The 15130-nt window shown below is 39.0% G+C and overlaps 1 protein-coding gene across 1 annotated transcript in view; it reads right to left on the bottom strand.

The window, feature by feature from the left end:
* The window catches only part of LOC124509890 (ankyrin repeat domain-containing protein 26-like), a 44239-nt gene that overhangs the window by 15983 nt on the left and 13126 nt on the right, over positions 1-15130 (bottom strand). The window contains 7 exon segments of the mRNA XM_047076481.1: positions 5484-5570; positions 5631-5640; positions 5908-5978; positions 9549-9695; positions 12561-12732; positions 14805-14949; positions 14952-15017. Of these exon segments, the coding sequence (XP_046932437.1) occupies positions 5484-5570; positions 5631-5640; positions 5908-5978; positions 9549-9695; positions 12561-12732; positions 14805-14949; positions 14952-15017 (698 nt within the window).

Below are 15130 nucleotides of genomic sequence, written 5' to 3' on the forward strand. Positions count from 1 at the left end.
AATGCCTCTTTAGAATGTCCCCTCAAGTTAAGGTAGAAGCACAGAGACATACGATTTGAAGCACAATAGTTGAAAAACTAGAAAGAGTCAATTTGATAACCAAAATTGGGCCTTTGGTCTGATTTCAATGAAAGGAAATAGGCAGCTTTGAGTATTTTTTAATCCATTGAATACTCAATCTTCATTCTCCTTTCCTCAGTGAGGAAATAAAGAGACTGTTATGGAATCATTTTTCATCTTTTCAGTAGCAAAACAAATGTACTGTCCTTTAGCACTACTTAAATTAACTGCACATTCTCCTTTACCTTACTCCAACCTTGTTTGTGTGGGGAGGTAAGACCATTTCATCTTTGTGTTGTCCCACAATGCTTCTCCATGTCATACAAGTTGGCTTCAAAAATTTGTCATTCAAATTACCAATCTACTATTTGTTTCTGATAAATCAACTTAATACTACCTCACTTTGTACAGCTGTATTATTTGAATGATGTAATGTTTATTCCATTAATTATATGCTGAGCTATAACGTCTAGCTATGCATATCTTTCTATTTAAGTGAAAAAAGGGGATACAGGCTACTGTGTTTTCCAAGAATGTAGGATCTGTGCCAAGAACAGGATTAACACCAGTGTTACACACAAGAACCAGGTCAGAAGAGGATCTCATTGTGAATTGCAAGACGATGGGTTAGCAAGATTGCTTAACAGGAATGAGGAATAGCCCAGAGTTAATCTTTTCCTTCCTAGATGGTGAAAACTATGGATGAGTCTATGCATTATAATGAGATAATAAAATATAATGAAGTAAACGGTAGACTGAGTCAAGAGATCCGATGGCCAAGATTTGATGGAAATGAAAGTGGGCAGCACTGACTGAGACACTAAAAGTTTGCACAGGCGGGGAACCTGGGTGGCTCAGTCAGTTGAGCCTCAACCTCTCAGGTCATGATCCCAGGGTCATGGGATCAAGACCCCTGTCAGCCTCCACACTAAGTGTGAAGCCTGCTAAAAATTCTCTCTCCTCTCTCTCTCCCCCTCTCTCTCTCTCTCTCCCCACACACACCCCCTCGTCCTGTTTGTGCATGCTCTAAAAAGATATATAAGTAAGTAAGTAAGTAAGTAAGTAAGTAAATAAAAGTCTGAATACACTAAAGAAAGAGTATTTTATCTTTTTGAGCCTGACTTCACATCGAGTCATGGGGTCAGCAAGGCATAGGCTGGCGAAAGGGTCCTTCAAGAAGCAAAAATCTCTATAGGAGCAAAGTTAAGTTCTACTACATTGACTTTTCATTATTACACAAGTGACTGGTAATTTGCAAGATAACTAGGAAAAAGTTTTCATAAAATTTGATATGGTGCTGGCATAAGGACAGACATATAGATCGATGTATTAACATTGAGAATATAAAAATAAACTCTCACATTATAGTGAACTGATTTTCCACAAGGGTGCCAGACAATTAAATGGAATAAGAATAGTCTTTGTAGCAAACGGTACTGGGACAAATGGATATCCACATGCAAAGTAATAAAATCAGACCTCTACCCCATAGCATATACACAAAATTAACTTAAAATCTAAGAGCTAAAATGATAAAACTCTTAGAAAAAAGCTTCCGTGTATATGTTTGTGACTGGATTTGGCAAGGATTTCTTAGACGTGACACCAAAAGACAAAAGCAGATTAAGTTTACTTCACCAAAATTAAAAACTACTATGCTTCAAATATCACCATCAAGAAAGTGAAAAAGCAAGTGACTAAATAGGAGAAAATACCTGAAAATCCCATATCTGCTAAGGGATTTGTATGTAGGATATTTAAATAACTCTTCCAATAATGAAAAGACAATCCAATATAAAAACGGGCAAAAGAATGGATTAGTTCTTTAAAGATGATACAGAAATGGATAATAATCACGTTCAAAGGGAGATGTTCGGGGTGCCTGGGTGGTTCAGTCAGTTAAGCTTCTGACTTGGGCTCAGGTTACGATCTCACAGTTCGTGGGTTCGAGCCCCGCATCAGGCTCCATGTTGACAGCTGGGAGCCTGGAGCCTGTTTCAGATTCTGTGTCTCCCTCTCTCTCTGCCCCTCCCCTGCTCACACTGTCTCTCTCAAAAATAAAAGAGACATGTTCAACATCATTAGTTCTAAGAAAATGCAAACCAAAAACCACAAGATGCCATTTCATACCCACTAGAATTGCTATCATAAAAGCAACAGATAATGACAAACATTGGCAAGAATAGGAAAATGGAACTCTCAAAAACTGCTGATGAAAATGTAATGTTGCTGCCACTTTGGAAACAGTCTGGCAGTTCCTCAAAAGGTTAAACTAGAAAAACAATTGTTCTAAACTTATTTGAGAGAGAGTGCACAAGTGGGGTAGAGGGACAGAGGAGAGGGAGGGAGAGAATCCCAAGCAGGCTCCATGCTCAGAGCAGAGCCCAATGTAGGACTCGATTCCACAACCCTGAGATAATGACCTGAGCTGAAATCAAGAGCCGGCCACTCAACTGGCTGAGCCACCCAGGTGCCTGCCCCTCCTCAAAAGGTTGAAAAAACAAAACAAAAACAAACAAACAAAAAAGGTTTATTTAACAGAGTTACCATATGAACTAGCAACTGTATTTATAGGTATATACCCAAGAGAAATCAAAACATGTTCACATAAAAAGGTGTTCATCACACAAAAAATAACCTCAAAATGGATGAAAGACCTCAATGGAAGACAGGAAGCCATCAAAATCCTCGAGGAGAAAGCAGGCAAAACCCTCTTTGATCTTGCCTACAGCAACTTCTTATTCAAAACGTCTCCAGAGGCAAGAGAAACAAAGGCAAAAATGAACTAGGGGGACCTCATCAAAATAAAAAGCTTCTGCACAGTGAAGGAAACAATCACCAAAACTAAAAGGCAACTGACAGAATGGGAGAAGGTATTTGCAAATGACATATCAGATAAAGGGTTAGTATCTAAAATCTACAAAGAACTTCTCAAACTCAACACCTGGAACACAAGTAATCCAGTGAAGTAATGGGCAAAAGACATGAATAGACACTGCTCCAAAGAAGACATCCAGATGGCCATACAAATCAAAACCACACTGAGATACCACTTTGCGCCTGTCAGAAAGGCTCACATTAACAACTCAGGCAACAACAGATGTTGGTGAGGATGCAGAGAAGAGGATCTCTTTTCCATTGATGGTGGCAATGCAAGCTGGTGCAGCCACTCTGGAAAACAGTATGGAGTTTCCTCAAAAAACTAAACATAGACCTACCCTACGACCCAGCAATTGCACTACTAGGCATTTATGCAAGGGATACAGATGTGCTGTTTCGAAGGGACACGTGCACTGCCATGTTTATAGCAGCACTCTCAACAATAGCCACAGTATGCAAAGAGCCCAACTGTCCACCGATGGATGCATGGATAAAGAAGATGTGGTATGGGGCGCCTGGGTGGCTCAGTCGGTTAAGCGGCCGACTTTGGCTCACGTCATGATCTCGCAGTCCGTGAGTTCGAGCCCCGCATCGGGCTGTGTGCTGACAGCTCAGAGCCTGGACCTGTTTCAGATTCTGTGTCTCCCTCTCTCTGACCCTCCCCTGTTGACGCTCTGTCTCTTCCTGTCTCAAAAATGAGTAAAACGTTAAAAAAAATTTAAAAAATAGATGTGGTATATATATTCATTCCACGGAGTATTACTCGGCAATCAAAAAGAATGAAATCTTGTCATTTGCAACTACGTGGATGGAACTGGAGCGTATTATGCTAAGTGAAATTAGTCGGAGAAAGACAAAAATCATATGACTTCCCTTGTATGAGGTAAGAGACAAAACAGATGAACAAAAGGGAAGGGAAACAAAAATAATACAAAAACAGGGAGGAGGACAAACACAGGAGACTCATAAATATGGAGAACAAACTGAGGGTTGCTGGAGGGGTTGTGGGAGGGGGGATGTGCTAAATGGGTAAGGGGCATTAAGGAATCTACTCCTGAAATCATTGCTTCACTAAATGCTAACTAATTTGGATGCAAATTTTAAAAAATAAAAACTAAAGATACAACAAAAAGAATAACGCCCCGTGCACCACCAAAAAATTTCTCAACCCAGGAAGCCTCTGGTTTGGGGATTCAGGAGATAAGGACCTTCTAGAGAAGTCAGAGCTATGGACTGAGTTGGCTGAAAGCTAAGCTTTTCACAGGGAAGACCTTAAAGTGGCAGCTAATTTCATGCCATAACCTTAATTCCTTTCTATAGGGATCTACAGAAAATCCCTCGTTATTCTTTAATAAACTTCATCAGTTTTAGATATTCTTACAAATTTTAGTTTTTGAGACCTTAATGATTTCTTTAGGACATAGTAGCAGGACAACGCCTAGCACTCTCCTTCATAGAAGACTGATCAACAGAGTGTCATGTTACTCGCATGAAAAGTTCCCTAATACAATGTGACTCATTTATAAGAGGTCTAGAAAAGAAAATAATTTTCAATGTCTCTTCAGCCACAAAAAGGACCAGTCAACAGAATGTTCTAGTTTCCCTGATGGGTATAGCTGTCTAATGAAACTTGCATGTATATTATATAGCTTGTGTGACTGACAGAAACGAGTTGGTCAGTGTATCTACCTCATTGCTCCCACTTAGGATTTACAATGTGAGTCCTACAAAGGAGGGTGAGAGTGGGATGACATTAACTGTTCTGCTTGAAAAACAATTGGGGTTTCACTAAATATCAGTAAGTTAGAATCCTGAATGGCACATTAGTCTTCTCTGAGATTGAATTGTGAAATCTCTGAAAGGCTGATTAACTCAAGTGAGTGGAAAAAGAAAATGAGTTTCTGAACTTGCAATGGTAGGAGCACAATGTTACTAGGTAAGGCCCTGACTGAGCACACATTTCTACTTTTTTACTGGCATTTCTTTTCCTTTACAAATCCAACAAAAAGTCCATTCCTTTGAAAAGGACGTTTGCATAACGACCTGCTAGTCATTCTTGATGAAGACATAAATTGCAAACTTGTAATTACAAATTACAACTAATCACCATTAACATAACCCGTTCTCAAACTCTCACTGAAGGGTTGAGACTACAAGAGAAAGTCAAAATTCAAGATGAAACGATCACTCAAAGTGTGCGGAAGTTTGAAACACGCTGAAAAATATTAGCAGGGACTCACAACTGTATGCCAACGTTCACAGCAGAATTATATACAATGGCCAAAAGGAGGACTAAACCAAATGCTCACTGTGGTATATATAAAATGTTGCTTTTCTTAGATTCTCACAATATTTTTATTTAAATCTCACTACAAACATCAATGCTTTATGAATTCAATCAACTTCATCTATAATAGAAGAATTACATCACTAGTAGCAAGCAGGAACAATATCAACCAAATATTTTGATCAGGGAGATTTTCCATATGATCAGTGAAATAAGGATTCCTTTCAGTAGGACAGGCATTAAGAGATCGACTTACCATACTTGCCTTTAGCAAGTTGCTCTGAAGATCTTGAATTTGGGCCACTTGATGTTTGATGGTTTCTTCTTGCCAGGCATTTTTAACCTTTAGCCCAAAATGCAGATCTTAAGATAATTATTCTCACACATAATTTTAAAACAGTACCGTGTAATTTCTGAACAAATGAGGGTATTACAGAAATTCTTAAAATTGTATCAAGAGGAAGATTTGGGAATTGTACCAATCTTCTCGTTGTGTTTTGTGGTAATGGTGTAAAATTGAGAGGTAAGATGCGAAAATTTTGCATTTCAAAATAGCTCAAAGCTGGAATTTGTATCCAGTTTAACAATGATATACTGGCATAACTAATACATTTCTCATAGTAAACTGCTTATCTGCTTTATAAATAATCAAGCTATTTTCTGTTAGGTTTAAATTCTACTTTAGCATATGATCTTTCATCTTCTCAGCATATCTTACGGCCTCTGCATGTCGTTCCTGTGCTTCTTGCAACTAAAATAAAGAAAAAAAATAATTTTAAATGCCGACAATCTAGTAGAACACCATCACCTGTTTCTGTAACTAAATGTTTTTGTTTTTTGTGTTTTTTTGACTTGAAAGAGAGATAGAGAGGGAGAGAGCACACACAGGTGGGAAGGGAGTCAGAGGAAGAGACAGAGAAAATCGTAAGCAGGCTCCAAGCTCAGGGTGAAGCCTGATGTGGGGCTCGGTCTCATGACCGGTCTCATGATGTGGGGTTTGGGATCATGACCTGAGTGGAAATTAAGAGGACGCTCAACCAACTAAGCCGCCCAAGCGCCCCTGTAACTAAAATCTTATTGGGCCCAGCCACACCCTCCTCTACATGCTGATTGACGGCTACTTTGAGGTCATAACAAAAGAGTTCAGCTTCTACAACAGAGGCTATGGCCTACAAAGCCGAAAACATTTCAATACTGGTACAGAATAGTTTACCAATCTTACTCTCCTACAAAAACATAACGTGGTTAATGTTTTTAAATTACATATGATCAGATAAACATAAAAATATATCTACTGGTCAAATGGAGGAAATATAGGAATTTACCTTATGGTAAACATTTCTGTTTTCATATTCCAAGCACCATATCAACTATGATTTTAAATATTCACATAGGTGAATGACATTGCTATTCTCGTGATTATAAAACTGAACATGCGGTTTTCAGTGACTACGAGATATTTCATGGAAGAGTTTGACAAGCAGTATACTAGTAGGAGCCAGAAAGCCTGGGTCTGAATTCCCAATTCTGCTGGTTATGAGCTGTAAGACCTTGAGCACACTACCTAAAACTTCCGTGTCTCAGTCTCTGTATCTGTAAAATGAAGGTAATAACAGCACCTACTGGGGTACCTGAGTGGCTCAGTGGGGTCAGCGTCTGGCTCTTGATTTCGGCTCAGGACATGATCTCAGGGTCATGTGATTGAGCCCTACATTGAGCTCTGCATGGACAGCGAGGAGCCTCCTTGGGATTCTCTCTCCGTCTCTCTCTCTCTCTCTCTCTCTCTCTCTCCCTTTTTCTCTCTCTCCCTACATGCCCTTCCCAACAATCTCTCTCTCTCTCTCTCTCTCTCTCTCTCTCTCTCTCAAAACAAAGGACCTGTGGACAGGTCCACATTGTCTGTGGGCAATGCTCACAGACTACGGTACAAATAGCACCTCCTTGACTGAGTAGTAGATCCTTTACATGACCATCAGAGGCAAGGGAAAGCCACTGACATGGAAATAATCGAGTCTTGCTAAAGTTCCTCAATCATTTCATGTCCATACTCTTTACGTTAGGCTGCTTTAGCATGTACTCCGATGAAGAGATTAAGGCTTTGTGGTAACAGCATAGCAGAAAAGCTGTCCCCAGATATTTGCAGTTGGTAAAGTGCTATAAATGTGTAAATCCCAGTCCTGGCTGTGTAATGAAGAAAGACAAATTTAGCATACTTTTTCATAGTGAGAGGGAAAAATAAACTAGACATTTGATCGAACATTTCTCCTCTATTTGATTAAGTGCTTTCATTAATTGTTTTACTTATATAAGTGTGTGTGTGTGTGTGTGTGTGTGTGTAGAGATATACACACATCTTTTTAACATTTATTTTTTGATACAGAGCACGAGTCTGAGTGGCGCAGAACGTGAGGGACCCAATGGATCAAACGCAGGCTCTGCTGACAGCAGAAAACCCGATGCAGGGCTCCATCTCAAGAACATGGAGATCATGACCTGAGCCAAGGCAGACTCTGATCGGACTGGAGCCAGCCAGGCACCCCTCAATTTACTATTTCATTTCTTAGCATACATTTAGAATAAAAGCTTTGCTATACCAATGTTTCCAAGAAGAATTTATTGATACGGTATAAAGTACTTAATTTTATTGGAAAAACTGTTAAGTTCAAATATTTTCAATTTATACAAGGATAAGTACCACACGTATCAAATATTATTATCCCTTAAATTTATACTTAGGAAGACGAAATTACCTGTCATGAAAAAAATAAAAACAATGTCAAATAAAGGACTAAATTGTTCTGCACAGGCTAGATGACAAGAGTCAAGAGAGTTAAAGCTAATGGGAGTTAGAACAGTCAGAGGAAGTTCATTGGAAAGGAGACTGTGAGCCAAGTCTGAATAACATAGGTTTACTCAAGAGGAACAGAAACTAAAAAGACAGTAAGGACAGCATGAGTAATGGCTGAGAGATGGTGACATCAACCCAATTAACTCAGAGGATAAAATCTGATGGCAGAGACATTAAAAACGGATATCCACACAAGAACTACGTAAATGTTCATAAGCAGCAGTATTAATAGGCAAGAAGTGGACACAACCCAAAGGTCCATCAACTGATGAATGAACAAGGACCTTAGCCCACAATGGAGTACTGTTTGACAATAAAAAGAAATGAGGCAGGATATAAGCTGTAACCAACACAGATGAACCCAGAAAACATTAAGTGAAGCTAGCTAGTCCCAAGGGACCACACGTTGTGTGACTCCATTTATATGAAATATTCACAAGAGGCAACTCCATTGAGAGACCAAGTAGTAGACTGGTGGTTGCCCGAGGCTGGGGGCAACGGGTAAGGGTTTCCTTTCAGGGTGAGGAAAACATTCTACTTGATGGCAGTGATGGTTGCACGAGTGTACACAGAGACAGTGAACTGTGCGTGGCGAATGGGTGACTTTTATGGTATGTGTATTGTACCTCAAAATAGCTTTAAAAAAAACCCAATGGCAGGACACAGAGAGTGTTCTTAATTCTCGCTTTTGGGCGTCCATACTATACATGATCTGAATATTTCCGTGCTTTGACAATATGTCTAAAAGGCAAAGAAAATGAAGGAAATGCCTAAGTTCAAGTGGTTTGTTAAGTGATCTTTCTGTACAAGTCATCCTGAAATCAATACACATTCTTCCCAAAAGGGAAGATGAGAACTAAGACAATTATCTGAAACATTCCATTAAACATTATCTTCTGATTTGATCCAGCTCGCCTCATCATGGTAATAGAGACATCGTTAAAAAACATTGTTTAGTAGGGGACAAAAGTCTCTTGGGGCACCTGGGCGGCTACGTCAGTTAAGCATCCAATTCTGGCTTTCAGCTCAGGTCATGATCTCACGGTTCATGAGACTGAGCATCACATTGGCTCTACACTGACAGCATGGAGCCTGCTTGGCATTCTCTCTCTCTCCTCTCTCTGCCCCTCCCCTGTTAACACGCACGCACACACTCTCTCTTTCTCTCTCAAAATAAATTAAAAAACTGAAAAAAATTTTAAAGAACGGAAGAAGTCTCTCAATTTCTGTGAGGAAGGATACAAAAGCCTCAACTTTCCTAAGAGTATCATAAGAAAACAATGTATAACACAAATAGTAGAAGGGAAGGCAGAGTTTACGAAATAAATGCATTGTAAAGATACTAAAATCATAATAAATTAATTATGACGAAAATACCAAAGAAAGCGGTCCATGGACATTAGTATCCTAAAGCACTTTATATTATTTAACCAGCTATAAGTTAGCTGTTGACAGGTTACATTTGCTACATACCTGACTTCTGATTTGACCTAATTTCTTCTTGAGATCCCGTGTTTCATCTTCCAGACGAAGATATGACGTAACCTCTGGGGAAGCCTCTGACATAGACTTTTTCTTCAGAGTATCCGCCAGTTCTTGTTGCAGTTGTCTCGCAACTACCTAATAAGACATTTCTGTTACTGCTTTTCTAAATCATCTTATTATTAAATTATGTTAATAATAGACAACTCTCACATACGTACTTTGAGAAATATCAACACATACATCAATTCACCGTCTTTTTGTAACACATACACATTCCTGTTCACTGAATTCAGTTAAAGACACAAAAGGTGTTATCTCCCTGCCTAGTTCTGATTTTTTATGGTGTCTCTTTCCAGTCTTAGCACGACAATTTCATCCTGCAACATGTGGTTTTTATGCAACCGATCTTGTGTTTTCTCATGATTATCAGAAAGCTAAGTAAAACAAAGCACATTTTCAGATAGCACTCAATAAAATGGCATTATCATGATTTTCTTTAAAAAAATTTTTTTTTCAACGTTTATTTATTTTTGGGACAGAGAGAGACAGAGCATGAACGGGGGAGGGGCAGAGAGAGAGGGAGACACAGAATCGGAAACAGGCTCCAGGCTCCGAGCCATCAGCCCAGAGCCCGACGCGGGGCTCGAACTCACAGACTGCGAGATCGTGACCTGGCTGAAGTCGGACGCTTAACCGACTGCGCCACCCAGGCGCCCCATGATTTTCTTTGAAATGAGAATATAATCTATGTTTAAACAATGAAAAGGTTGCAGGGGGTGCCAGGGTGGTTCGGTTGGGTAAGTGTCTGACTCTTGATTTTGGCTCAGGGAATGATCTCACATTCTGTGGGTTCAAGCCTCGCATCAGGCTCTGTGCTGACAGTCAGGAGCCTGCTCAGGATTCTCGCTCTCGCTCTCCCTGCCCCTCCCCTGCTTGCATTCTCTCTCTCTTTCTCTCTCTCTCTCTAATGAATAAAGAAACATAAAAAGAAGGAAAGGTAGGAAGGAAGGTTACAGTAAGTGAATATCCAACTGGAAAAAAATAAAGTTGGCTCCAAATCTCACATTTTATTTTATTTTATTTTTTTTTTCAACGTTTATTTATTTTTGGGACAGAGAGAGACAGAGCATGAACGGGGGAGGGGCAGAGAGAGAGGGAGTCACAGAGTCGGAAACAGGCTCCAGGCTCTGAGCCATCAGCCCAGAGCCCGACGCGGGGCTCGAACTCACGGACCGCGAGATCGTGACCTGGCTGAAGTCGGACGCTTAACCGACTGCGCCACCCAGGTGCCCCTACCAAATCTCACATTTTAGACAAGCATAAGTTCCCAAAAGTTCAGAACTTTAACTGAAGATAATGAAGGCATGAAAGTAAAAAAGAATTTGTGAGAAAAGTGTTCAGAATCTCAGAATTGGAAAAGCCTTTCTCTGATTTACAACAAACCCGAAGGCCTGAAATAAAAGATTAATAAATCTGACTACACTTAAAAATTGAGTTTACAGTAGATATCGAATACAGCTACCTCACAGTAAAATCCTTAGCTCTGCATATACTAGGACAGATCAAATTTCCTAAAATTCTTCTTTCCTGAGAATATTTCATAGATATCTACTTTGCTACCATTTCTATAGTCAGTTATAAGAATTATATCTATTGATAACTGACAAATCTAGGCACTGTACTATAATAGAGACACTTCTACATACATCAATGAACTCATTTGGTTATCACAATTCTAGAATGGAGAGATTAAAACGGTGAGCTGCAGGACTCTCCCCAGGTCTTCTCACTCCACAACTAGTGCTCTTGCACCAACCACTGCCACTTCTCTAGTGTAAATACACAAGTACGAAAGAAGTCTTGTATTTCAAAACACTGATAGGAAATAAGGTGACATTTATACATCTCTTAGAAAATCATGAGATTATTTACCGCTGCAATGACTTGTATTTCCTCTTCATGTTGAAAACAGTAATAAATATAAAAGAGGGGAAGTACACTCAACTATTTTATTAGGAATAAAATACCTAGCAATAAATTATCATTAAGTATATACCACAGCATACCATTGTTATCAAACGTTCCTTGTAATGAGATAGGATGCTACTTGAAGCAAAACTGTTACTTTTCTCAAAAGTAGGAGACTTGATACCGAAAATATGATCAGTGAACTGGCTACACTCGTCCTCCTGTCCATTAGCGGAAGTGTTCAACTAACCTATTAATATATCAAGGCAGTGAAGTAACTGTTCAAAACCAAAACACATGTTGCTAATAGCAATAGTTTTGAGATTAGGGAAAGCTCATCAATTCCTACAGAAAGTAATACAAGCCTCTCCCTTGGATGAGGACATTATGAATGTCACTAGTTGTTGCAGACAAATGCATTTAATTAAGAATATTATTTTATCCAGTGAAGCAAAAATGCCACCGTCCCCCATGCCCCTCCACAAAATATATGTGCTTTTAAAATCCTCTATAGTTTCCATGATGAACAGAGTTCAGTTTCATATATACATACATATATACATATATAGACACACACACGGAGATAAAAATAATAACTAAAAAATAGAATGCATACAAATACATACACACATGTACTTCAAAATAACTAAAGAAGATATTTTAGAATTAGTTTTCTTATGAGTCATTTCTAGCTCCTTTTGCTTGCAAAGGTGATTATTTAGACTTCCATCTTGAAGACTCTGGCCTTCTGTTCTGGAGAAAGTTGCCACTGAGTGTCACTGCGCTCTTCTACAACCTGGAGACACATTTCATTATGATTCTGGTCTCATACCGTTAAAAAAAAAAAAAAGGTCAAAAGCTGAGGAGGAGAACTTTAAAAAAATGTTCAAAGGAACATGATCCCATGTTTTAATTTATTTTAAACCTAAATAATATATATTGAGTCATAGGGATACTATAAAATATATATGTATAATATACCAAACTATGTAATATTGATGGAAATACAGTTTTTATCAAAAACTGATTTACCTGATTTTTTGCGGCCTTCAATTCCATGTTTAGCGTTCTCAGAGCGAGTTCAACTTGTTGTTTTGTTTCAACTTCTTTCTTATATTCGTCTTCTTTTCTTCTTAACTTTTCCCTAATTTTTTCATATAACATATCAGCATTTCTTCTTTCTTCTTCTTGTTTTAAGGTACATCTGCAATTACATATGCTTCTTTTAAAATTTGCTTTGTTAGACATAAAAAGTTCATTTTATGATCTGGTTCCACATAAGTTGGCTTATTATCCAAATGAAAAATTTCTATGTTCTCCAATTGTTTTCCTTGTAGGGCTCATGTTTTTAATTTCTCAGTTCAATCTCTTCCACACCATATATACAGTTGAAAAGAAGCCAGGAGAAAGCATTATGCAACTTAGTTTTAGTCAGTAATAACTCTGATAGATGTTGTAGGGAAGGAAGTTTGAAATTATTCAGGAATTAGAGTTGAAAATTACCCCTTTTCCCACAGGTATAACTATTCCTCCATAGGATAGATAATTCAGTTACTCATTAAAAAGAGAAGTTGCTGTCTACAAGCAAGTTTATCAATTCACTGGAAATAAAATTTCCACTTGACGAAACCTTACAGATACCTCCAAAAATGATGTGCAGTGAAAGACAGCATCTGTGGATGTTGTTTCCACAACATACGCGTGCAGATTACTGTCATCCAAGACTAGGCTGACGAGTCTAATATCTGTTGCCTATGCTTTTTTTTGTTTCTTCTTCCACAACACTTGCAACTTACCTTGTTGATGATTACCTACTTTAGGAATCACTTAAACATCCCTTCTAGAACAACACAGGATACGTATTAAGTAAACAATAAAGAGTAATATGACCTTTCAGCATACACTTTTGAAATAATTTTATCTACCTATGACAGAGATGTTGAAAAAACTTCTCAGTAATCACTTTCTGTATTACTTTTTTTTAACGTTTATTCATTTTTGAGAGAGAAAGGGAGAGCCCATGCAAACAAAGGAGGGGGAGAGAGAGAGAGAGGGAGGCAGAAAATCGGAAGTGGGCTCTGCACTGACAACACAGCTCGATGTGGGGCTCGAACTCACGAACCCTGAGATCATGACCTGAGCCAAAGTCGGACGCTTGACTGACTGAGCCACCCAGGCGCCCCCCTTTTACTTTGTTTAAATTTTTTATTGAGACAGAGATGACGCAAGTGAGCGAGGGTGGAGAGAGAGCAAGAGGGACAGAATCCCACGAGGGGCAGACAGAGAGGGAGAGACAGAGTGTGAGAAGAGGAGCTCACCCGAAGCGGGGCTCGTGCTCACCCAAAGCAGGGCTCGAGCCCACCCAAAGCAGGGCTCGAGCCCACCCAAAGCAAGGCTCAAACTCACGAGATCATCACCTGAGCCGAAGCCAGATGATTAACCAACTGAGCCACCCAGGCACCCCCACTTTACCTTTTAACCCCTGCATGTTAAGAAGCAAACAGAATCAATTTTGGGGAATTTTACTGTCTTGAGAAAAATGACCATTTTATACTCTGTTGGTAGGTACAGAAAGTAATATAAACTTTCCTGAGAATAATTTAAAAATATGGATCAAAGACCTTTTGTAAAATTTTTATACTTTAACCAGATTATATTATATTTAAGAATTGATTCCAAGTAAGTAACCAGACATGTAGAAACATTTATATAAAAGACATTCCTGGGGCGCCTGGGTGGCGCAGTCGGTTAAGCGTCCGACTTCAGCCAGGTCACGATCTCGCGGTCCGTGAGTTCGAGCCCCGCGTCAGGCTCTGGGCTGATGGCTCAGAGCCTGGAGCCTGTTTCCGACTCTGTGACTCCCTCTCTCTCTGCCCCTCCCCCGTTCATGCTCTGTCTCTCTCTGTCCCAAAAATAAATAAAAAACGTTGAAAAAAAAATTTAAATAAAAAGACATTCCTGACAGCATTAATTAAAATACAGAAAGATGAAAAACAAGCAGAATTCAATCTCTTAAATAACGATGTTTCTTGGACTATGGTGGACTTTTATATGGCCATTAAAATTGTGATTTGGAATATACGTTAAATTATTAGAAGTATTCACTGTTAAGAACTTGCTGTGTTATTTCCAAGAACCGCACACCTCACAACACTAAACAAGTATTCTTTCCGGGAAAATCCCATAAGGTAAGTCAGCAATTACAAAACTGCCCCTACACATCTGTAGTATAAAAGGAAAGAGCTGAAATATTTCCTTAAAGCCAAGATGCTATACCTCAAACTGTAGAATTCACGTTCCCATTCCACTTTTTGATGCTCTAACCGTGATATCATGTCTTTGGCTTCTCGTAGCTCGTTTTGTAGTGCACTAACCATTTTGTCCATTTTTGTCATTTTTCCCGTAAGAAGTTTACAGTGATTTTGTTAAGTTTCCGTAATTTCTCATAGGAAACACGTATATCTTGGATTTTCAAGAAGCCAGCAGAATCTGCATCGGAGAAGAAACAGAAATAAAATAGATGAGTACTTTTTGCATATACAGGACTGTGCATCTTCAATTCACTCATTCACACATTGAGTAAATATATACCTTCAATGGAA

This window comes from Lynx rufus, unplaced genomic scaffold (assembly GCF_022079265.1).
Source record: "Lynx rufus isolate CCGP_SWC_20201006 ecotype Redwood Valley unplaced genomic scaffold, mLynRuf1.p SCAF_15, whole genome shotgun sequence".
In the NCBI taxonomy this organism is placed as follows: domain Eukaryota; kingdom Metazoa; phylum Chordata; class Mammalia; order Carnivora; family Felidae; genus Lynx; species Lynx rufus.